The 26,083-nt window shown below is 41.6% G+C and overlaps 1 protein-coding gene across 2 annotated transcripts in view; it reads right to left on the bottom strand.

The window, feature by feature from the left end:
* Positions 1-3,086: 3,086 nt before the first annotated feature.
* Positions 3,087-26,083, bottom strand: part of LOC135085662 (P protein-like) — a 60,272-nt gene continuing 37,275 nt past the window's right edge. The window contains exons 3-20 of one of the 2 annotated variants that reach the window (XM_063980446.1): positions 25,252-25,355; positions 23,698-23,824; positions 20,713-20,773; positions 19,959-20,094; positions 19,182-19,324; positions 16,074-16,248; positions 15,724-15,872; positions 14,959-15,162; positions 14,467-14,582; positions 14,024-14,162; positions 12,695-12,830; positions 12,180-12,277; positions 11,359-11,460; positions 10,601-10,694; positions 7,911-8,053; positions 7,409-7,519; positions 6,611-6,758; positions 3,087-5,670 (exon numbers count right to left, since the gene is read on the bottom strand). In XM_063980446.1, coding sequence (XP_063836516.1) covers positions 5,492-5,670; positions 6,611-6,758; positions 7,409-7,519; positions 7,911-8,053; positions 10,601-10,694; positions 11,359-11,460; positions 12,180-12,277; positions 12,695-12,830; positions 14,024-14,162; positions 14,467-14,582; positions 14,959-15,162; positions 15,724-15,872; positions 16,074-16,248; positions 19,182-19,324; positions 19,959-20,094; positions 20,713-20,773; positions 23,698-23,824; positions 25,252-25,355 — 2,365 coding nt within the window. In that variant the 3' untranslated portion in view covers positions 3,087-5,491. Of the gene's footprint in view, positions 5,671-6,610; positions 6,759-7,408; positions 7,520-7,910; positions 8,054-10,600; positions 10,695-11,358; positions 11,461-12,179; positions 12,278-12,694; positions 12,831-14,023; positions 14,163-14,466; positions 14,583-14,958; positions 15,163-15,723; positions 15,873-16,073; positions 16,249-19,181; positions 19,325-19,958; positions 20,095-20,712; positions 20,774-23,697; positions 23,825-25,251; positions 25,497-26,083 lie in introns of both variants that reach the window. The other variant, XM_063980447.1, reaches the window with a different exon arrangement.

The raw sequence follows: 26,083 nt of genomic DNA, 5'->3' as shown, positions 1-26,083 counted from the left end.
TTATCGTTCCATATGTATAACCACCCTGTATAATCCGGTTGTATCTCCAGGTCGTCTAGATACATTCCATAGCAGCTGTAATAGATATTTAGGTACATACATTTACCAATTTTGGTGATAAATAAGCATTTTGTATTAGTTTTTGTATAACGCCTAAACAAAAACAAAGGGTAATATTTTGGTGTTATACATAGATTTCGAATATAAAAAATATATAATTTAACTAATTAAGACATGACAAAAAAACTGAGGTATGTCTCGTTTCTGTCGGGTCTGGGTTTTTTTTGTATGGGGCGTGACCGTTCTTCTTTTGACTTTTGACTTTTTGACTTTTTCAAAATCTGAAGAGAAATATACGTCTCAGCAGAGAGTAATCAAGTGTGGAGTGCCGCAAGGTAGTGTCCTGGGCCCATTACTATTTATTATCTACATTAATGACATTATTAAATCTAGTTTACATCCTATGGTTATTTTTGCTGATGACAGTACTGTTTTTATCGAAAGTGATAGTAAGGAAAATTACGAAGAAGATATAAATGTAACTCTTAATAACATAATTGAATGGTTAATATCAAATAATCTATACTTATAATAAATCTGTAGAGAGGTCAATTCTGTACATGAAATATATTTTCAAAATAACTATCAGGGGGTGATTAGTGATTGATACTGATGCCAAAAATGCAATCAGTAAAATTTTTGTCTGTCTGTCTGTCTGTCTGTCTGTGTGTTCCTTATAGAAACAAAAACTACTCGACGGATTTTAACGAAACTTGGTACAATTATTCTTCATACTCCTGGGCAGGTTATAGGATACTTAGGAATTCCCACGGGAACGGGCATTAGCGGGAAAATCCTTTTGTATGAAAAATCTAAACCGCTTAAGTTAGACGCTTGAAATTTGGCAAGCAGTTACCTTAGTAAACTTAAAGCTTAGTTATAACAGGATATTGCAAAATTCCTACGGGAACGGGAATTAGCGAGAAAAAACATTTGTATGAAAATATCTAAACCGCGTAAGTTAGACGCTTAAAATTTGGCATGCAGGTACCTTAGTAAACTTAAAGCTTAGTTACAACAGGATATTGCAAAATTCCCACGGGAACTGGAATTAGCGGGAAATTCCTTTTGTATGTCTGACTCACTGACATACCCACGCACAGCCTAAACGGCTAAACGTAGGCACTTGAAATGTATAAGGGACGTAGCTTAGGTACCGTAGAGGTGCACTAAGAAAAGAATTCCCGAAATTCCCACAGGAACAGGAATTACCGGGAAAATCCTTTTGTATGAAAAATCTAAAACGCTTAAGTTAGACGCTTGAAATTTGGCGGGAAAAAACATTTGTATGAAAAAATCTAAACCGCGTAAGATAGATGAAGGGGGTAAAATGGGATCCACGCGTACGAAGTCGCGGGCGGCCGCTAGTTTCAAAATAAATCTATATTTATATGCGCTATGGCATAATATTTTGGGGAAATTCAACACATAGAGAAACTTTATTTCGCGACGAAAAACAATGTATCAGATCTATTTGTGGTCTGAAGCGAACAGAAAGTTGTCAGCCTCATTTTAGAACTTTAAGATTACTAACATTACCGTGTCTGTATATACTGGAATGCTGTGTTTTTGTAAAGTGTAATCCAGATCTTTTTCAATTAAAAGAAGCACCAAGTAGAAATCTTCGCCCAAGGAAAGCATTAATTCGCACCAATATGTGTAAAACGGCACTGATGAAAAAAAGTGCAATTGAAATGGCACCAAAAATTTTTAATAAACTGCCAGAATCAATAAAACATTGTACTGTCAAACAATTTAAGACCAAATTGACCGAGCTTCTTATTGACAAATGTTACTATAATATTAATGAATACTTTACAGATACAGACATAATAATATAATACTGTAATGGATCGATGAAATTTATTTACAATTTAAAGACCTTACAATTATTAATTAAAATAACTATCTGAATGGCATGTTTATTATCTTAATAAATTTTTTTTCTGACAATTCATTTAATATTGACATTTGGAATTTGGTATCTTGACTTCTAGTGATTGTACACATTTAAATTAATTTGCCAATTGATTGTTTAATTATTTATGTATATTGACTTCTATTTAAAAATATTTATGTTACTGTGTTGACATTAGTGAAATAGTACGCAATGTTTGACTGTACTGCATGTTTGTAATATTATATGTAATAATGCCTACTATTGACGTTGCAATGCCCAGCAGGGTACATGTTTAGCTCTAAGACACTACAATTTAACATCCAATGTACTACATGATGCAATGAATAAATGAATTTGAATTGATATCACTTATTTTTCGTTTCGTTAAGAAGGAATGTTAATAATATTATTTAACGTCACTATTAAATCTCTACTTAATATAATTCAAAGTTGCACCCGCTGTCTGTACGCTTAGATCTTTTACCACCCAAGGAATTCAAATTCAGTTTTCAACAATAGAGTGGTTCAAGAGCAAGGTTTAAGGACGTAGCACACTTATCAACCCAGAAAGGGATCGTAAGCTACCGCGCCGCTGCCGCGCAGCCGCCGCGCCGCGGGCGAAATTATGCTTTGATCGCGGTGGCGGCGCGGCGGCGGCGTGGGGGCGGTTTTACTCGGTGCGTATGAACAGTGCAAAGGCGCGGCGACGACGGCGCGGCAACGGCGTCGTGTGCAGGAGCCCTAACCGTATCAACTCGAGGCTGTCGAGGCGGTCAGTATTTTTTGTTTGAAACTCCATACTGCAACGCACACTTATCCGCACCGTAACGTAAACGCCTCGCTTCGCTTGATAGCGCGAAAGGCGATGACAGCTTGCAAAAGGCGATACGGTGTTGATCATTTTCCGAGTTGATAAGTCTGCTATGACCTTTTAATGTACAACCCGGTCGGGTTATGACTGCGCACATGGCTGCCGTGACGTCACATTGACGCTCCAGTACGGACGGGGTGTACGCGGGGAAACGTACAAAAGCGAAAGAATATTATTATTATTTAAAAGTAATTAAAAGAAAAACTAGCCAGATTTAACAATTTATATTAATTTAATTTTTTAACATTTGTGAAACTTAATATTATTTAGGTACAATACTGCGGAAACATAACTTACTAAAATATTAAATCGCAACTTATTGATAGAAAATAGTTGTGATGATTTGTATTTAAAACGATATGCGATCTCAGAGGGCTAGACTAAGTAACAATGACAATAACGACATACAAGACAACGCCGGATCGAAACGAATCCGAAATTACATCTGTCGCGTTTGTAACTTTGTCTAAGGAGCTCAGCTTTGTAACCAAGGCGAGCTAACCTACGTTAAAACATTAAGCTGAGTATACACTAAAGCTCGGTCTGTGAGCACGTAGAATTTTGTCCAATGACCTCAAGCTACCCATCCTTATCGCTCGCGCGTAATTATATTGCTGTCGCGACTGTGCGACGGGCGGCCGCAATGAGTGTGCGAGCGCGACAGCAACATAATTACGCGCGAGCGATAAGGATGGGTAGCTTGGGGTCATTGGACAAAATTCTACGTGCTTGCAGACCAGACTATAGAGCATTTACTTGTAACAGAACATCAAGCCGCTCTATGAAATGTCTTATGTCACACCCTGTCACGAACCAAAAGTCATTTATGTTACCTGTTTTGTAGTTACCATTCGCAAGAACGAACATTACATAGAAATGTTCTGGTCTATACTCACCGTTAGACGATAGATATAAATATCATTGTACAAATAATAAATAAATATCACATTAAAATTGGATGACGTTAAAATGTATAGTTCATTTAATAACAAGAATTTTATAATACACCCTGTATACTAAACTCAAGGTTTCAAAAATAATTACATCATTTTTACGAATAAAATTTAAAAAAATAATTTCACAGTTAGATTATTTTATTTACATAACATTTAGTATTAATTATTACCTATGTAAATTTATTATAATAAAAAGATAAACAATATTTTTGTTATATTGTTTCATTGCTTTATTCTTGTATCTGAATATTCATGTATTTTTCTAATTAAGTAAATATTTATATCCATTTTTTGTAACACTTAAGGACCATAGACATTCTACTTTTAGCAACGGCCATTTTGCCAATAAAAACCTAACCAGTGAAGGTCAAGTTTGTCCCGGGGAAAGTTAAACTGTCATTGGACCCGCAACGAAATTAATCAGAAAAAAAAGAGGAGTTCGAAGTTACGGTTCGACTTCCCTCCATTGCAAAGCTGATGACAGGTGACAAACAAAGGTTTAGTTATTTTTAAGAAAATTTATATGCGCCACGGACAATAAATATCAATTAAGGGGACCCATGAATGAGCTCCCTGCCAATAATATTTTTCACGAAATCAACTAAAAGCACGATGCCAAATGTACATAATCAGAAAAATATTTCGAAATTTGTATCGTACTACATAATAAGTGCTTAAGTACCTAAATTTATTGTAAAATACAGGTATAGTCTGGTCTGTGAGCACGAAGAATTTTGTCCAATGAGCCCTAGCTACCCATCCTTATCACTCGCGCGTAATTATGTTGCTATCGCGCTCGCACACTCACTGCGGGTGCCAGTCGCACAGTCGCGACAGCGATAAGGATGGGTAGCTAGGGGTCATTGGACAAAATTCTACGTGTTCACGGACCGGGCTTTAGTAGAATCCTTGTTTATTTTATATTTTCTAGTATTCTACAATTTATTAAAATATATCAAAATATTTTACAAAACATCTCTAAAGGTTGATTTACACATAATGGAGTCATACTGACACAGTATCGTCACAGCGGTATACGAGTTTTAATATTAACGTTCACGCGAACATCCCGTTTGCAGTGTCCCGCAAAACTGTGTTCACACGACAGTCCAGTTTTGCGTGACCCGGCAATACTGGATTGTCGCGGGAAAGGGCCTTTATAGTTTTACACCCGTATTCACAAACGATGCTTGCTTAAGTGACGCAGCAACGCTATGCGAAGTCAAACGCACGCGTCGAATAGAGCTCTGCGATTGGTTCGCCACTCAAGTATTGTCTTTCAATTAGTTTTTGGGACCCTGTGCGTCCACGCGCACTGTGAGACCTCATAATGTTTGTGAATACAGGTGTGATATTTCTGGATAGGGGGCCCCTGAATTTGGGGGCCACGTGCACGCCTCGGCCCTTGAATATCTAATAATATCTAATATCAGTGCCGAGGCGAAGAAAAGCGGCAAGACCTGGAGCGAGATCAAGCGCGAATCTCAAGACCGAACGCGATGGAGGACTGTTGTTTTGTTCCCCAGTCGATGAAGCACCAGCCTGATGTCATGCCCTGAGTGCCCAAGCAACTGCACTCAGGAGGATTTGATGAGTGCTACTGACAACGCCACTCTTGTGGCGGAGTTTTGGGCTGACACTGTGTAGGTTTGTTGTCGACACGAAAAGAAAAAGAAGAAGGACCTGAAGTCAAGTAAGTCAGTATCAGTGCCACGTGAAAGCACAATGACATATCAGCAAGTACACTGACGCGACTAAAAGGTTTCCAATCATGATGGGAAACCCTACTTTGAGGTATTGGACAAAAGTGAACCGGTAGCCATGTTGCTCGGCCACTCCTGCGCAAACAACGTTCGCACTAGCGCCAATAAGGGTGCCGTTACCTGAAATAGAAAAATAAAATCATTATAATGACACGAAAATACATAAAAACTCATAAAACTCATTTATTTCTGTAAGTAGGCTTTAAAAAAGCACTTTTACACGTCCCAGTATTAACCCTACCACTGCTTCAGGACAATAAACGGGCCAGTGCTGAGAAGAAGCAGCGCAAGAAACTCAGTCACTATTGTCAGCCTCTTTTTCAAAGGTTTACAGGCTTTAAAATAGTTATAAATGCGAGCTAGGCAGTTACGCATCCCAAACATTTTTTATTTTAAATAATCATTGACTTTATAGTAGTCCTTTTTCATTAAGGTAGGTACTTTTAATAATGTATGTATGAATATTATTGAATGTATGAATGGGTAGTTCTACAACAGTTTGTGGTAATTTATTAAAGAACAAAAATAAACAAATCAAAAAATCTATACATAGGCATTTTTGCACCAAAAAGGCGACTCAGCATAAAGGGCATAGCACACTTATCAATCTGGAAACGGATCGTAACCATATCAACTCGAGGCCGTCAGTATTCTTTGTATGAAATTCGCAGTTGATAGAGGCGATACGGTGTTGATCTCTTTCCATAACTTTACATAGAAACTTTCACGAGCGAATAGTATTGTAAAAAATATTCGTTATGGAAAGTAGATAAAATACGCGTGTATGTAAACGAAACGGTCCTCAACTCTGAGACAAGCTAAATTACACCATATTTTTGAGGACATTGAGTAGACATTTTATAAATAAATACCTTCGCGAAGAAAGCTTTCTGTACGTCGTACATTTATGTATGGTAATCTCCAATCGACAAGGTGGACCGACGACCGCATAAAGGTAGAAGGAAGGCGCTGGATGCAGGCCGTTACCCGTTAGTATTAATCATTGGAGGCCTATGTTCAGCAGTGGACGTCCTGTGGCTGAGATGATGACGATGAATACCTCCAAGACAGGCCCCGAAGCTCAGCGACCAGGCCAAAGGCGCCAGAGGGAGCCCCAGCCCGTTGGGATCAGCCAGGGTGGCCATGACTCGCACCATCATGGTCGTCAGGGGAATGTTGTCCACGAACGCTGATGCTATCCCTGACACCTGCAATAATTGTAGGTAATGATTTATAATGTGTACTATCACATTTCCCACCTCTCATTCCCACCGCTGCAACTCCTGTGTAGCCAGGATCTGCAGCTTGACCACCAATAAAAACCCAACCAGTGAAGGTCAAGTTTGGTTAACTGTCATTGAACCCGCAACGAAATTATACAGAAGAACATAAGAGGAGTTCGAAGTGAAGGTTCTTCCTTCCAATGCACTTTTGATCACATTGATGATTTTATTTGTGCTTAAAACGGCCTCTACGTGTTGGATCTGTATCCAGATTAGCAGGAGAACCAAAATGACTGACATAGCCCGCAGAATTGATAAAATCAAGTGGCAGTGGGCGGTAAATATCTCGCAGAGGCTAGGGCTATGTCAGTCACTTTGGTTCTCCTGCTAATCTCTGATTCGATCACGCAGGGAAACTCCGAGCATAGCACGCTCCATCCCCTTTGGGTGACCTTGAGCCTTCTTATGAGGCCCCACTAGGTGGAGCGTCGACCTCATAAAGGTGCAGGTAAAGCAGGAAGGCGCTGGATGCAGGCCGCTACCAACCGGGCGATGTGGAAGTCATTGGGGGAGGCCTATGTTCAGCAGTGGACGTCCTGTGGCTGAAATGATGATGATGAGGATGGAGGACTCACCCAAAGCACCAGCATGACGGCGACAGCCAGGCGGGACTCCTGCCCGACGCTCAGGATGACGGCTTCCGTCATTTTGCCGATCCATGCGATCAGACCCAGCTTGGAGAGAGCCTGCAATCAATGATGCACGGTTCTCAACGCGACATTTTTATATGAGTTACTTAGGTAACTAGTATTACATTCTCTGTGATATGATATGTAGGATAAGAAATTTTAAAATTATAATATGCTTAAGCCTTGTTCGTACTAGTCGAGTAATTTAGTTATGCGTGCCGAAACAACTGCACTCAGGAAGATTTAATGAATGCTATAGACAACGCCACTCTTGTAGCGGAGTTTTGGGCTGACACTGTAAGTTTGTTGTCAACACGACGAGAAGATTTAGGCAGAGTTGCACCACCTAACTTTGACCGTAACTATAACGATAACCGGTGTTTTTTGTATGTAGTTTGACGGATTTTTTATGTTTGTCAAAGTTAAAGTAAGTTTACATGTAACTCACTTCCATCAACACAAAGAGAGCCGCAAAGAACAGGAGTGTGGACCACTCCACCCGCGCCAGAATAGGCTCCAGATCCTCCCTCTCCGCCAGGAGAAGCAGTAAGAGAGCCCCGAGGAGAGCTGTCCAGCCGAGCGAGAGACGCTCTGGAAAGAAACAAGGGTTTATCTATACTTATAATAAATCTGTAGAGAGGTCAATTCTGTACATGAAATATATTTTCAAAATAACTATCAGGGGGTGATTAGTGATCGATACTGATGCCAAAAATGCAACCAGTAAAATTTTTGTCTGTCTGTCTGTATGTTCCTTATAGAAACAAAAACTACTCGACGGATTTTAACGAAATTTGGTACAATTATTCTTCATACTCCTGGGCAGGTTATAGTATACTTAGGAATTCCCACGGAAACGGAAATTAGCGGGAAAATCCTTTTGTATGAAAAATCTAAACCGCTTAAGTTAGACGCTTGAAATTTGGCATGCAGGTACCTTAGTAAACTTAAAGCTTAGTTACAACAGGATATTGCAAAATTCCCACGGGAACGGGAGTTAGCGGGAAAAAACATTTGTATGAAAAAATCTTAACCGCGTAAGATAAATGAAAGGGGTAAAACGGTATCTACGCGTACGAAGTCGCGGGCGGCCGCTAGTTTATTAATAAGAAACAAAAAAATATATGAAAACACATTATAAAAACTGCTTTTAGGGTTCCTTGTTTCGTTATGTCCGTCTGTCTGTCTGTCCGAGGTTTTGCTTGGAAACTATTGGCACTAGAGAGCTGTAATTTTGTGGAGGTATGTATATTAACCTTTAACCGACGACGTGCGGTCTCACAAACCGCTCCGGTTTTTTAAATATGTGGATTGCAATGTTCTACCTACTCCCGTGTCCCGGGCGTCTCAGTACCTTCGTGTTTAGTTGCCCAAACGCCATTACAGATAGTGGTTACATCGATGAGGGCAGTTTTAATAAGATAATTCGATTTAAAGTTCAACAGCGGTCTGTGGGACCGCACGTCGCAGACTACGTGACTTTTTTGTACCATACTGAAACTTGCATTTTTGTTTTAGACGACTCATTTTTCGTAAAAATGATGGATCCTGGGCCACTACAACCTAGGAAAAGACTTTCCTAATGATATATTGATATTTGGACATAATATTATGTCAAAGATAAAAAATAAAAAAATACCGCAAAACGGGTGGTAAAGCAAACAGTGACATGTATTCTAGGCTCTGACATGCCAAATCAGCCTGATGTCATTGCACTAGCTGCAAAAAAGACGTACATTTTAGTCCACTTAAATTGAAAACGAAATTATCTTACAGGAGTTACTTATGCATACCGAAAATGCTTGGCATGCGGTAAAAAAAAAGTCCTGATTGTGCCTAATGTTTACCCTACGTCAATTTTTTTTTTGTGCCTGTAATGTACGTGTCATTTATTTTTATTTTATTCATTATTTTCACTATATTTAGGAAGGAGTATAGTTTTTCTTGGTTTGATTCAAATTTACAAGTTATATAGGTATTATTGAGCTCTAGCGTAATTTCAATGAAATTAAAGATAAAAAAGTTTTAGCCATATTTAAATAAATAATATACATTGATTCCTCACAAATTATGTTTATTTGTAATACTATAATGTTCTCAAAAAATATAAAACTAATTGTATATTTATACAAAAAATGATTACTTTTTGAGTAAACAATATAGCGGTCCCACAGACCGCACTTCGCAGACGGCGTGACAAAAAAATCACGTCGTCGGTTAAAGGTTAATCACGCCGACAAAACGGTACAATAAAATTTTGAAATAAAATTTTTTTCATGTAAAGTGATGATTTTTTTTCATCTTCTACCGCATTGTGTGGGGGTATCGTTGTAATCAGCCTGATGTCATTGCACTAGCTGCAAAAAAGACGTACATTTTAGTCCACTTAAATTGAAAACGAAATTATCTTACAGGAGTTACTTATGCATACCGAAAATGCTTGGCATGCGGTAAAAAAAATGTCCTGATTGTGCCTAATGTTTACCCTACGTCAATTTTTTTTTGTGCCTGTAATGTACGTGTCATTTATTTTTATTTTATTCATTATTTTCACTATATTTAGGAAGGAGTATAGTTTTTCTTGGTTTGATTCAAATTTACAAGTTATATAGGTATTATTGAGCTCTAGCGTAATTTCAATGAAATTAAAGATAAAAAAGTTTTAGCCATATTTAAATAAATAATATACATTGATTCCTCACAAATTATACGTATGTTTATTTGTAATACTATAATGTTCTCAAAAAATATAAAACTAATATATATTTATACAAAAAATGATTACTTTTTGAGTAAACAATATAGCGGTCCCACAGACCGCACTTCGCAGACGGCGTGACAAAAAAATCACGTCGTCGGTTAAAGGTTAATCACGCCGACAAAACGGTACAATAAAATTTTGAAATAAAATTTTTTTCATGTAAAGTGATGATTTTTTTTCATCTTCTACCGCATTGTGTGGGGTATCGTTGTAGTTATTTTAAAATGACTTAGGGGTTTCTAAGACTATTTTTCGATTTAGGGATCCGTTTGCAAAATGTTAAAGTTTAAAGTGCCAATTTTTGTTCGAGTACGGCGTTCCCCCCCGCCCCCCTCTAAAAACTAAACTGTATAGTTATGTATGATTGTAATACTTACGCAATTCGGGGATAGCATGTAAGAAGAAAACAACAACTACGAACATCACGCAAATGGCCGACTTGACCAGCAGTTGCTTGTCCCTGATTTTGTACTGAAAATAAAGAAAAACTGATCAAGAATGAGTGAAAATAGCACTGAAGGTTCCTTAATCTAAGGGGACAACATTATCGGGACTGCACAGCAGGGGATGTTTAAGGACGTAGCACTTATCAACTTGGAAACTGATCGAACTGGACTGCCAATAAAAACCCAACCAGTGCAGGTCAAGTTTGTTCTGGGGGAAAGTTAAACTGTCATTGGACCCACAACGAATTTAATCAGAAGAACATAGGAGGAGTTCGAAATTAAGGTTCAACTTCCTTCTATTATTCTATCTATCTAGTGCAAAGCGGATGACAGGAGACATCATTAAGTAACCTTTAAGAAAACGGACAATAAGCATCAATTTTATTAAGGGGACATAAAATATCTTTTGAGCTATTAGCTAAATACCAATACATATTATTTTTTACAAAGTCGCTTATAAGCACGGAAATTTTTCTTTGTCATGACAAGATCGGTGTAATAAATTGCAGAAGTAGATGTATGTTGTATTAAATCAAGCATTAATGCTTACAAAGATCACACTCCCATAGATAATAATACCTAATACTGTTCATGACTGACTTCAACAGTGGAACAGTCACGAAAAGGAGACGGAACTATTTTAACTTCGTTTATTTATTCTACTCTAATTCAAATATACTAATGCAAACCTTTTGCTTCATCTGCGCAAGAGTGGAACAGAACATAGGGTCTGTCTTAGAGGTGCCCCCTCCAGCCTCCCTCCTCACTAGTGCACTGTTTAGCTTATTGACCTGAAATAATAAGTATAATTAGTTTCTAGCAGTTTATATTTCTACTCATCGATACTACAATGTGTCCCAAAATTCAATGATAAGCCGGCGTCGTAGGGTGGGTAACCATGGTCATGACTAGTTTAGGAAAAATAAGAAAAATCTATCTTATTTATTAAAATTACATAAAAAATTATGAAATTCTTCTACTATATCTAACTTATTACCAAGATCACATTTTTTTCCACCACAGGACACACTGTTATCATGAAAGTTAAGGTCATAGCACACTTATCAACCCGCAAAGGAATCAATACCATATCGCATTTCGCTTCGCTGTCAACCGCGAGGCAAGTCGTTTTTGTTACAGTGCGGATATGTGTGCGTTGCAGTGCGAAATTTCATACAAAGAATACTGACCGCCTGGAGTTGATACAGTTACGATCCGTTTCTGGGTTGATAAGTGTGCTTCGTCCTTAAAAAACCTACTGCGCTAGGCTGTTCTCGCTTTGATATTTGTCAAATTAATAAAGTAATATGTATAATAACAAAATTTATAAAATTCGACCACGAGCCGGAAGACGTGGTGTGGGCAGGCCTACCGTGGACCGACGACCTCATAAAGGTAGCAGGAAGGCGCTGGATGCAGGCCGCCACCAATCAACCATTGTGGAAATAATTGGGGGAGGCCTATGTTCAGCAGTGGACGTCCTATGGCTGAAATGATGATGATGACGAACCTTTTTCTCTAGCGCTCTCCGGACCAGGTCTTCGTCTCTGGAGTACGAGGAGAGAGAGGCTGCGGCCCTCCGCCATACTGCTATCTCTTGCCGCAACTCTGAAAGGACCGAGAAAGAAAATTCACATAAAGGGCGATGGAGCGGGCTATGCTCGGAGTTTTCCTGCATGATCGAATCAGAAATGAGGAGATCCGCAGGAAAACCAAAGTGACCGATATAATCCGCAGAATTGCTAAAATCAAGTGGCAGTGGGCAGGGCACATAGCTCGAAGAGCTGATCGCCGCTGGGGCAGGAAAGTTCTTGAGTGGCGACCACGAGCCTGAAGACGTAGCGTGGGCAGGCCTCCCACTAGGTGGACCGACGATCTGCTGAAGGTCGCGGGAGGTGCCTGGATGCGAGCGGCGCAGGACCGGTCTTTGTGGAAATCCTTGGGGGAGGCCTTTGTCCAGCAGTGGACGTCTTTCGGCTGAAACGAACGAACGAACGAACTTTTAGAGACACCTTTGTATTTTACCTAATATATCCCTAGGGACGCTGTGCCTCAGCTTGTTCATATCCCGGAACATGAACCTCAGCTGGAAGTAAGTCTGCACGCACACCAGGAGAATTCCCACGCCCATGTGTAGCGTGAACGTCGTGAAGTTTATGTTCTGTAAGAAAACCAGACAGTAAATATTCTGTCTCAACTAAAGTCCGGTCGCCGAGCAGATGGAATTTCGTACAATGACCCCAACGCGCACGCACACTCAAACCTTGATCACATCTACTGAGTGGACTGGCAAGACAGTAAAATGATAGTAGGCCGAGAGTTGGGTCAGCGAGTCACATACTCGAGCGCTCGGCCAAGCACTCGGCGTAATGTTCATACACACCGAGAACTCGGTTGAGAGCACTGACTCGCCCGTTTGCTCGGTACGTGTGATCAAGCCATCACTGTGGGCTGCGGCCGCCCGTCGCACAGTGAGTGTGCGAAATTCACATTCTACGAAATCCTATCTGCTCGGCGCCCGGACTTTCCATTATACTAATATTATAAAGGACGAAGCACACTTATCAAACAGGAAAGGGATCGTAACCGTAGTGGATGGGGTCAGCATTGTTTGCGATTGTATTTCTTTGTACTGCAACGCACACGACCTATCTGTACCGGACGGAACGTAAACGCCTCGCGGTTGATAGCGCGACGAAAGACGATACGGTGTTGTTCATTTTCCGGGTGCATTGAAAAAAATTAAAGCAGACACCGCGTAAAGGCCGATTTACACATATCAGGGAAGTCACAGTTCAGGCTCAGTACCGGCACAGTGCGAAATATTCTTTCATATAGTTTCTATGAACGCATCCCCACTTATCAGTGTCAGTGACGACACAGTGCTCTCAGTGTCAGTGCCGACACCGGCAATCACGGACGTATAGTTCCAAAATACTGAACTGTCCTATGCATGACATTGACAGTGGGGCGCCACACACACAATACCGGATCGATGGTTCCGATTTTTGCCATGTTGGAAACCATATAGTTGAACGATGGTAGCGTCCCCCTGTCATTGAGTTTGGTGGGACAGTTCAGCGTGGGTCATTTATATTCGTTGACGACGATATTTTTTGTCGAATCACGGACGCCGTCGCGGTATCAAAAACAAAATAACTTACTTCATAGTTTCTGAACAAGAATATTGAAACAGCTCATTCAACATTTTAAAATATTCAAAATATTTCACTGACGCAACACTGTAGCACTGATACTTAACTGAGCGGACACTGTGACGGAACTGTGGCTTCACTGATATGTGTGAATCGAGCTTTACTTGTTGATAAGGCGAGGCAGAAGAGGAAGACTTGCCTGCTCCAGCATGGAGGGGTGGCTGGCTATGATGACGTTGGGCGGGTCGCCCACCGGCGTGGCTGCGCCGCCCACGTTGCTGAAGATCACCATCGACATCAGAACCGGCACAGGGTTCAGCTGCATCACCTCGCATAACCTGCAACGTTTGATTCTTAGAATCTTGAGAATTAATTCTTAGAATTGATCTTACGATTACTTTCTGGGAGACCCCGGTAACTTTATTGAAATAAACAATTTTTAATTTAATTTTAATTTCGAACTCCTATGTTCTTCTGATTAATTTCGTTGCGGGTCCAATGACAGTTTAACTTTCCCCCGGGACTAACTTGACCTTCACTGGTTGGGTTTTTACTGGCGGTCAAGCTGTAGATCCTGGCTACACAGGAGTTGCAGCGGTGGGAACGAGAGGTGGGAATAGTCCCGTTGCTGTTGCTTTTTACCTTATAGTGACTGGTGTCATGAGAAGAACCGTGGTGACGTTGTCGAGAAACGTGGAGAAGAAGGCAGTGAAGAAGCATAGGCAATTTATCAATGGCCACGTCCTTCCTCCTGTCACCTGAAATAAAATATAGTCACATCATCATCATCATTAAGGACGAAGCACACTTATCAGCCCGGAAAGGGATCGTAACCTTATCAACTCGAGACCCTCAGTACCTACTTAGGATGAAACTCCATACTGCAACGCACACTTATCCGCACCGTAACATAAACGTCTCACCTCACGGTTGACAGCGCGCGAAAGGCGATGACGCTCGCGTATGGCGATGATACGGTGTTAATCCCTTTCCGAGTTTATAAATCTGCTATGACCTTTATTCTACTCCATCAGAACTCACGATAGCAGAAGCAGTCATCATCATTTCAGCCATAGGACGTCCACTGCTGACCGTCTCTCCAATGGTTTCCATAATTAGCAGTTAGTAGCTCACCTCAAAGGCTACCACAGCCAGGTAATCGAACAGCCCAGTTTCTGCCAGTATAGCGACCAGGAGCATCATGCTAAAGAGCAATAGCAGGGTCTCCACATCCAGCCAAGAGACCAGCTCAGACAAGGAAGGTCGGGCACCGCTGAGAGCCAGAACTGCTACTCCGAGAGACGAGGAAAGAAGTGCTGCGATGGTCCGGTTCACTATCTGGAAGAGGTTTTAGTATTCAAATAAAATCAAATCGTTTATTTATGCACGTAGACTCCCAAAGGACCAAATTTTAAGGACGAAGCACACTTATCAACCCGGACACGTATCAACTCGAGGCAGTCAGTATTCTTTGTATGCAACTCCGTACTGCAATGCACACTTATCTGCACAGTGCACAGTAATGTAAACCTCTCGCCTCGCAGCGAAATGCGCTACGGCGTCGATTCCTTTCCGAGTTGGTAAATATGCTATGACCTTTAGTTGAAGTATCCACTGCTTCGGGACAGTAATATGGGCCAGTGCTGAGAAGGAGCAGTGCAAGAAACTCAGTCACTATTATTTGGCAAAGTGAAGCTGTAGATCTGTTTTGAACTGAGCGTCTAATTATTCTTTGCTTTCGAATAGTGTCGTTGCGGGTCCAATGATAGTTTAACTTTCCCCCGGGACAAACTTGAACTTCCCTGGTTGGGTTATTGTCGGTCAAGCTGTAGATCCTGGCTACACAGGAGTTGCATCGGTGGGAACGAGAGGTGGGAATAGTCCTGTTAGCAAACTTACCTCAAAAATAATAAGAAGATATAAAGAAGCGAGCAGAATTGTGGAGTATATGATCCCATCTCTCTCATCCAGAGGGTTCATTTGGTAGCTCACTGTGAGAGGAACCGTGCAGTTGCTAGTTGTCGCCATCTTCAGAGTCACTGTTGTACCTGCGAGAAAGAGAGAACCACATTTAATGGAAGCAAGAAAGAGACAACCATCTGGGAGAAATATTATGCGGACATCAGGCCTCCCCAACCCGTCTGGCCAGCGCGGGGAGTGTAGGCCAAATCCTCCATTTGCCTCTGGTACATTAGAGGGTCGTGCTCCTGCAGTGGAGACTAAATGACCTGATGATGATGAGTCCTTACCATTATTTTCAATTTGGTCCCACGATAACAGGTCGAGGTCGCTGCTGTTATCCACACTAAAGATCGGTGGCTTCAGTTGACTTTGCTCTAGTGCGAGGGTTTTGGACTCCGTGGTGCTTGGTGAGAAGTCCAGGACATCTTCGGACTGAAGATGGACGGCCCAAATCGAGGAGTTCTGGAAAACCGCAAGATCTTTTATAAAAATGGATAAACTGAAAGGTATTTTAATTTGGCTGGCCCGATTTCTCGAATTCCTTTTTTGTTGCGTTTGATATTGTCACAAGAAGGTTCTTGTGTAACAAAAATCAAGAATAATGCGCGGAAAATTCAAGAAATTGAGTAAACATAACGGCCATATAACTGTCAGGACAGCAATCCTACTTAATATTATAAATGTGAATGTTTGGATGTCTGGATGTCAGGATGTCTGGATGTTTGTGTCTCTTTTTCACGTAAAAACTACTAAACGGATTTTGATGAAACTTTACTGTATTATTGTTTATAATAACCCAGAATAACATATTATAGGCTATAATTTATGACGATTTGTCACAAACTAAATTTACGCGGGTGAAGCCGCGGGCAAAAGCTAGTAAATGATAAACCATTCTAACCCTTAGTTCGATCCCCATCGACTGTTGGACCATTTTGGTGAACTCACTCACTTTTTAGGTGGTAAAAATGCATTGAATTGTATACCCACCGCTATGGTGAGGCGACGGGTTATGGGGGGCCCTCCCCTCCAGACGGGAGGGGCCTACCCATTAAAAATCCACCAGTGTCCTTCTTTTTGAGCATAGGGTAGTTGTAGGAGGCGAACCTTAACCCAAGTTCCACCTATGCCCAGATTTTCCGCAGTGCGGACCAACCTTGATTATCACAGGCTAACACAAGCATATCAAGCTTGCCAGGAGTTAACAGGGACATCAGTAACCTTTAAAAAACCCGTTTACTCTCTGTAAATATGTACAGCTCATAGACAATCGTAGTCAGCATCTTGACGATCATAAAAGTCTATGTGCAGGCTGTAAAGTATTGTTTGTTGATTATTATCCGAGTCAATTGTTAGTCTTCCTTGGATAACTGTTTATTTTATACAATAACACCACTTTTACGATTTCATGTTTTACAGTGATCGTTAATACTCGTAGTATGGATTTTATGACTCATAGCTTATACAGGTAGTATTTTACAATGCTCGGCGTTTCCTTGCGAGATCGAATCAAACGAGGCGATCCGTAAACGAACTAAAGTCGCTGACATAGCCCGACGGATTAGCAAGCTGAAGTGACTATAGCCAGGGCACATAGTACGCAGAACTGACGGCCGATGGGGCAGCAAGGTTCTGGAGTGGAAGCCGCGTACCAGAAAGCGCAGCGTGTGACGTCCACCCACAAGGTGGACCAACGACATCATAAAGTAGCAGGAAGGCGCTGGACGTAGGCCGCTACCAACCGGTCAACATGGAAATCGTTGGAGGCTTGTGTTCAGCAGTGGACGTCCTATGGTTGAAATGATGATGATGATGATTTTACAAGCTTTTATTTATCTTTCTATATATATAGGTAGTGTAGGTACAGTAAGGTGTTTCTGTTCCACTGCTGGACAAAAGAAATATTATTTAAACTACATAAATATGACTTCATTAATATGAATAAGTTAACACAGTGTAAGGAATTAAATTGTGAATGGTTTTACCTATTCAATTTTCCTTTGCATAAAATTACAAAAACGTATTTTCCAGTGGGGAGATTTTTCTTTTATCCGCAACGAGGAAGCTCTTGGCACAGAATAAATAATAGTAGCTCTTGGCCTGTATCTCACCTGATGGTAAGTGACGATCAGGCCGAAGGTGGAAGCGAGCTTCACCCGGAATCCTCAACCACGGAGGAACTGGCTATCTTACCTCTAACTGCCGGAACACAATAATGCTGTTAACATTGTTGTTATGGCGACAGACTTAGGTAAGATGGTGGTAACTAGCCAGGCGGACTTAGAACAAGCCCTACCACCAACCAAACCGAACAGAAAAATTTGCCCCCACTGGGAATCGAACCCGGGACCTCTGATATTTATTTTATTGCTTTTACCTTTGATATTATTCCTAGTATTATCTTGTTGCGTTTTTAACTTCAGAAAAGTTCAAAAACTAACTTAAAATAAGAAAGAACAGAATAACGATTTTTTTTAGGTATTACATGCGTTTGTAAAATTTCAGCTCAATCTGTTTTCAGTTAAAAAGGTCGCAAAAAGAGCCTGGATGCGGGCAGCGCAAGAACAGTCGTTGTGGAAATCCAAGGAGGTCTATGTCCAGCAGTGGACGTCATTTCATCATCATCATTTCATAGGAACTGCTTCACTGCTGAACATAGGCCTCCCCCAATGATTTCCACAATGGCTGGTTGATGGCGGCCTGCATCCAGCGCCTTCCCGCTACCTTTATGAGGACGTCGGTCCACTCTGTGGGTGGACGTCCTACACTGCGCTATCTGGTACGTGGCCTCCACTCCAGGACCTTGCTACCCCATCCGTCAGTTCTGTGTACTAATGCCCTGCCCATTGCCACTTCAGCTTGCTAATTCATCATTTGGCTGAAACCAATGATCAACGTTCGTTCGTTTCAGCCGAAAGACGTGCACTGCTGGACAAAGGCCTCCCCCCAAGGATTTCCACAAAGACCGGTCCTGCGCCGGTCGCATCCAGGCACCTCCCGCGACCTTCACCAGATCGTCGGTCCACCTAGTGGGAGGCCTGCCTACGTCTTCCAGCTCGTGGTCGCAACTATGTGCGAGCTATGTGCCCCGCCCACTGCCACTTGATTTTAGCGAGTCTGCGGGCTATGTCAGTCACTCTGGTTCTCATACGGATCTCCTCATTTCTGATTCGATCACGCAGGGAAACTCCAAGCATAGCACGCTCCATCGCTTTTTGGGTGACCTTGAGCCTTCTTATGAGTATAGCCCATAGTAAGCGACCACGTCTCAGATCCGTATACCATCACTGGCAACACACACTGGTCAAATACTTTTGACTTGAGACACTGCGGTATTTCGGACGTGAGAATATCGCGAAGTTTCCCGAACGCTGCCCAACGAATGATCGACGAACCTGCTCCAATCCCAGGACTTCAGACTCCCTATGCAGCCAGATATAGAGTAGGTGGTCGCTCTCGTTCCGTCTGCTCTGGCTGAAGGGTCCAGTGAGGGTGATGGCTACCAGCGCCCTCTGGAGTGTAGGCTGCAGGGCGTATTCTAAAAAAAAAAATATTTTTAATCCACAACGAGGAAGCTCTTGGCCTGTATCTCACCTGATGGTAAGTGACGATCAGGCCGAAGGTGGAAGCGAGCTTCACCCGGAATCCTCAACCACGGAGGAACAGGCTATCTTACCTCTAACTGCCGGAACACATAATGCTGTTAACATTGTTGTTATGGCGACAGACTTAGGTAAGATGGTAGATTCAGTTTGTTGTATTTACTAAACTACATAGTTGTTATCGGTGGCTTGCTACGTGAAGTCAATAGAAGGGTGCGTGTCGGGACCTTTTTCCATAGCAATCAAATTTTGCGGGATCCTCCATTACTGGACTGTGGTGTAAATTGTTGTTTACTGGATCCCGCAAAAAGTGATGGTGGGCCCTTACGGTCATAGCACAATAATTATCAAACCAGAAAGGGATCAACATCGTATCATCTATCGCCGCGGCGAGGCGTTTACGTTACGGTGAGGATAAGAGTGCGTTGCATTACGCTCGTATCACACAAAATACTGACCGCCTCAAGTTGATTCGGTTACGATCCGTTTTTGGGTTGATAAGTGTGCTTCGCCCTTATGCGGGATCTTGCAAAAAACTGGATTTCTCCGTGGGAACAAGCTCTAATTTACCTTTTATTTCTCCCTCTTTAACTGCGGTATGGAGGACCACATCCAGCTTCTCCCTATTCATGATGAGAGAGACAGTCAACAGCAGCCAGCAGCCGACCAGCGCTGATAGCTTGAAGATACGAGCTATGAATTGCACCTGTAAGCAAATAAATGTGCTAAAGCTCGGTCCGTAAGCACGTAGAATTTTGTCCAATGACCCCTAGCTACCCATCCTTATCGCTCGCGCTTAATTATATTGCTGTCCATCGCGACTGTGCGACTGGCACCCGCAGTGAGTGTGCGAGCGCGATAGCAACATAATTACGCGCGAGCGATAAGGATGTGTAGCTTGGGGTCATTGGACAAAATTGTACGTGCTCACGGACCAGACTTTATCAAGAAATATAATGCTTTTTTAACCGACTTCAACAAAAGGAGGAGGTTCTCAATTCGGTTGTTTTTTTTAGTGAACCAAATGACGTACCATCAGCAACAGTGTTAACTACCCATTGCCGGTCATGTCCTCTCGTTCTATCGCAAAGAATCACCATTTGATGAGAGCGAGAGCAAAAACGGAAATGAATAGTTAACACTGTGGCCGATAGTACAGCCCAATCGAGTTAACTGCGCACCTCATTGGAATGCGACTCCCTCGCACGCACTCGTACTGACCGGGCGAACGCGGGCCCGGTCAGTACCAGAGCGATGTGACGTCACGGCAGCCAGGTGCGCAGTTAACTTGACCGGGTAGCAGTGATAAGTAAAGTTGGCATACCTGTTTCTTCCTTTCTGATTTAATTTTCTTTTCTGCCTTCGTATTTAGAGGATCCATCAACCTGGAACGGACATTAAAAATATGTTAGAACGTACGCTGTTAGTTTCAAATTTTATCCACAACTAGCGACCCTTTTTTTTGTAGGTGGTAAAAATGCTTTGAGCTGCATACCCGCCGCTGTGGTCAGGCGACGGGTTATGTGGGGCTCTCCCCTCCAGACGGTAGGGGCCTACCCACTAAAAATCCACCAGTGTCCTTCTTTCTGAGCATAGGGGAGTTGCCAGTGTAGCGAACCTTAAGGCTTGGTATTTCTGCTAAAGTAGGTATTTCGCGCTGTCAAAATCTGCGCGCGCAATACTTCGCCGAAGACAGCGCGCCAAAGAGCTCTCGCGGCTACACAGTATAGAAATACGCAGTTTAGAAATACGCAGTTTAGAAATACGCAGTTGGTTAGGTTAGGTTGACTTCCTTCCGTTCAAGCGTCACACTCACAGCACTTTCTAATACAAATCATATCCAAGTGATACAAATTAAAACAACTTTCAAAATTTTTGGGAATATATTTTAGAATCGAATAAATATAGAATATAACTGCCAAAGTAAACACGGTTCAAAGAGGCGTGGCGTCACCCGACCTTCCGGAAGTTCCGCGCCGGCTAAAAGAATTTCAAGATTACGTCACCCGACCTATCGGTAGATCCTCGGGAGCTTGAGCGATTGGAAAAACATTTTATGATCAGTTACTCGTAGTAGCGATTATTTAGAGCTTGGATAATAAATTATAGTTGTTGCAATTCACAAAGCTTTGCATGTGGTTAATTACATTAATCAGTACACGCATCAATTTTGTTCAGTCTTTTTGTTTATTAATAAATAAAAATATCATATTAAAATTGCATACATATTTGTTTGTATTGGTCTGGGTGTTTTCTTTCCATAATTTATGTATAACGTATGTACGGGGCTCTGTATCGAAAATCACTATGAGCAATAAGCATCACACACGGTTACCTGGAGTGCATTACCGCAGCAAAAAGCTTGCCATCTTAAATGAACGGTATAATATCGAGGTTTCGTCAGTAGGTACAGTTGCGAACAAAGGTGTTTGTGTAGTGTAGTTGAGTTGACGAACGTTTTATTTTTTAAATACATTTTAAAAATAATTTACATTACAGACAACAATGAGAGGATGACATTGCAAGGTGGTGCCAGTCCAGTCTTAAATCCGTTGATATATGCTGCATCTGCCATGTTTTTGGCTAAAAGATTCTTCTATCTTGCAGTTTAGACTTTTATTACAGACCTCAGACAGTATTTTTGGAAAACTTTTACGCATGGTGGAGGAAGGGACGCTCTAGAGACTCAAGTCTAGAAGGAGTCACATGAACTCCAAGTTTTAAATCCGTTGACATCTGCTGCATCTGCCATCTTTTTGGCTAGAAGATTCTTCTATCTTGCAGCTTAGACCTATAGCTACAGACCTTAGACAGTATTTTTGTGAAAATTCTTACGCATGGTGGAGGAAGGGACGCTCTAGACACTCAAGTCTACAAGGAGTCACATGAACTCCAGTTTTAAATCCGTTGAAATCTGCTGCATCTGCCATCTTTTTGGCTAGAAGATTCTTCTATCTTGCAGCTTAGACCTTTAGCTACAGACCTTAGACAGTATTTTTGTGAAAATTCTTACGCATGGTGGAGGAAGGGACGCTCTAGAGACTCAAGTCTACAAGGAGTCATATTATCCGTTGACATCTGCTGCATCTGCCATCTTTTTGGCTAGAAGATTCTTCTATCTTACAGCTTAGACCTTTAGCTACAGACCTTAGACAGTATTTTTTATTATTTATTTGTGTCAGTGTGCTCTTCTAAAGAGTGTAAGACGATTGTATGTAGGTACTATTAAAATGTAATTTTAACTCATTGGTTTTGTCTCATATTTGAGGAATGTACTATGTATCATGAGTAGAATCTTCGTTTAAAAGGATGCGAACGATTTAAATTTCAATAGGTAGACAAAATTGATAATTCTTAATTATCAAAAATTTTAGCTTTCTCCAGTAACACTGATATTATTATACTGTGACTCATCAAAGTCATCATTGTCAAAAATATTGACAAATCGCGAACTGTCACGGCCAAAAAACTGGCACGCGTCCATCCTCCGTAAGCGCCACCGCGCGACTGATTGAGATTGTCCAAGCCGTCATGGACGATTTTTTCCACATTTTTTAACATAGTAACTAAATAAGACGCAATATAAAAATTTCATCCGTTAAAAGCCCTCAAGTTATTTCTGAACTTTAGTTTAGTAAAAGATTTAGAATCTCAAATCGCTTATTTTAAAAATAAAACCATAAATAGAAAACGAATAGAGGTAACTTTGGGAATTTATTCTATCGAGTCAACTTCATCAAATCGTGTTTCCATCCGTTAATAGCCCTAGAAAATATCCTCAACTATGCCCAATAAAAATCTTAGCCTTTAATTTTACTGTTTAGTACCTCAAAAATGAAAAATGAAAACCTCATTTTCGCCATTTTCTCTGCTACCCGGCCTTAACCTGAGTTCCACCTATGCTCAGTTTATCCGCTGTGCGGGTGCGGACCCACCTTGATTACCACAGGACAACTCTGCCGCAACTTCGCACGGATGCTTGAATCACTCTATCTATTAAAAAAACGCATCAAAATCCGTTGTGTAGTTTTAAAGATCTAAGCATACATAGGGACAGACAGCGGAAAGCGACTATGTGCCCTGCCACTTTAGCTTGCTAATCCGTCGGGCTATGTCAGCGACTTTAGTTCGTTTACGGATCTCCTCATTTCTGATTCGATCTCGTAAAGAAACACCGAGCATAGCCCTTTTCATAGCACGCTGTGCAACTTTCAGCTTCTATATGAGGCCTATTTATAGTGAATCTCATTATAGGAATTCTTAACCATAGAATCTCACAATAGAAATCCTCAACCACAGGGCAACTTACCTACTCCCACTGTCCTTGAGCGTATTCTGGAGGTTCTGCGCTTCGTTCTCTTCAGTTCTGAGATCCGCAATCTTCTTGTCGAATAGGTTGTCTCCCTCATCCCCCTCGATTGGTGTTTCCAATTTGCCTGCGTTAGAGAAAATAATAATAATAAATAAATATCCTTGGAAATTTTACACTACGCTTCTAGTCCCAAACTAAGCAAAACTTGTACTATAGGTACTAGACAACTACTTTTTTTTTGTAAATACATACTTATTATACATAGAAAACACCCAGTCCAATACAAACAAATGTGTTCATGCACACAAATGTTTGTACTGTGCGGGAATCGAACCCGCTACCTCCGGAATAGTAGTCCGTTTCGACCCACTACACCAAACGGCCGACAAAATAGTAGAGTTAGTTATGTACTGAAGAAAAGCAGTTAGCAAATGAAATCAACTAATTATTAGACTTTCTAAAAATCTTATTAGAAGAAAATGTTCACATAAATTCAATTTCAGAATATGATAAGTTCATAATGTAATAGGGTGTAAAATAAGGGTGGACTAAAGGACGTAGCACACTTATCAACCCGGAAACGGATCGTAACCGTATCAACTCGAGGCGGTCAGTATTCTTTGTATGAAACTCCGTACTGCAACGCACACTTATTGGCACCGTAACGTAAACGCCATTACGGATTGGTGCAGAGGATGTGGCACGAGTCCACAATTTCACCTACCTCGGGAGCGTCGTGTCAGAAACTGGAGGTACCGAAGAGGACATCACTTCGCGCATTGCCAAGGCCAGAGCTACCTTCGCACAACTTCGCCCCATATGGCAGTCACGGAAATTGACCCGAAGGGTCAAGATCAAAATATTCGGGTCCAACGTTAAATCCGTTCTGCTCTATGGGTGTGAAACGTGGAAGGTCACCAAGGTTATCTCGCACCAGCTGCAGGTCTTCATCAACCGCTGCCTTCGCCGAATTCTCGGCATATACTGGCCCGAGAAAATCTCCAACGTCGAGCTATTAGAACGGTGCCACGAAATTCCGATCGACCAGCAGATCAAGCGCCGCAAGTGGAACTGGATTGGCCACACTCTCCGAAGGGACCCTGATCACATCCCTAAGCAGGCTCTGGATTGGAATCCCCAAGGAAAACGCAAACGTGGTCGACCCAGGCAAACTTGGCGGCGCACTGTAGCGGACGAGGCGAAGAAGATCGGCAAGACCTGGAGCGAGATCAAGCGAGAAGCTCAAGACCGAACGAGATGGAGGACTGTTGTGGACGCCCTCTGCCCCATCTAGGGGACATAGGACCATAAGTCAACGTAAACACCTCACCTCGCGGCGAAAGGCGATACGGTGTTGATCCCTTTCCGGGTTGATAAGTGTGCTATGCCACGTATCGGGAAGCACAACGTACGCGACGACCTCATAAAGGTGGCAGGATGCAGGCCGCTGCCAACTGGTTATTGTGAAAGCCGTTGGAAGAGACGTCCTATGGCTGAAATGATGATGATGATGGAGTCTGATAATGACCTAAATTAAAAAGGTTTTCTTACCATGCTGCTGCTCGTACAGCCTCTTGAAAGGTGCCAGCGATGCATCGTACTTGATCTCATCTGGGAGTTCCACCCAGATCTCCAGACTGCCCGGCGTCAGATCACTGGAGGAAACCATAGAGTATACACTATTCCTGTGGCTCTTGTCGGCCTTCTTCTTCTTTAGTTTGTTCAAAAAGTCCGCCATTTTTGCTTTTGACAGCTGTCAGTGTCACATTGTCTACACAAGCGGTGGTTTGTGTAATCTGACGTTAGAATTATGTTAGTTTAAGGGCTGATTTTTCAATCGTTGGTTAAGTTTTAACTGAAGAATAGAACTGTCATTTTGACTTATTTCCCATACTAAAACTGTCAATATGCCAAACCTATTCTTCAGTTAAAAGTTATCCAGCTATTGAAAAATCAGGCCTAAATTGAGTGGTGTTGAGTTTGTAAAACTAAAGATATTTTAACAGATTACTAATATTATGCAGTTTTCATGATTATTGTTATTTTTCTAAATAGATTTTTTTGCTAACAGTTAATATTACCAGCCAATGGCTAACTCTTTTCTATTTGTAACCTTTATCCAAACCAGTAAACCAATTTTGAACATTCTGGTACGGAAATAAAGTCATCCAATTTTCGTTCCTACCGCTGCGCTGCAACTCCTGTGTAGCCAGGATCTACAGCTTGACTGCCAATAACCCAACCACTGAAGGCCAAGTTTGTCCCGGGGGAAAGTCAAACTGTTATTGGACCCGCAACGAAATTGATCGTAGACTCCTATGTTAGAAGGAGTTCGATGTTAAGGACGCATCACACTTATCAACACGGAAATGGAACGTAACCG

This window comes from Ostrinia nubilalis, chromosome 29 (assembly GCF_963855985.1).
Source record: "Ostrinia nubilalis chromosome 29, ilOstNubi1.1, whole genome shotgun sequence".
Taxonomy (NCBI): Eukaryota; Metazoa; Arthropoda; class Insecta; order Lepidoptera; family Crambidae; genus Ostrinia; species Ostrinia nubilalis.
This window is presented reverse-complemented; position numbering and strand designations above follow the sequence as displayed.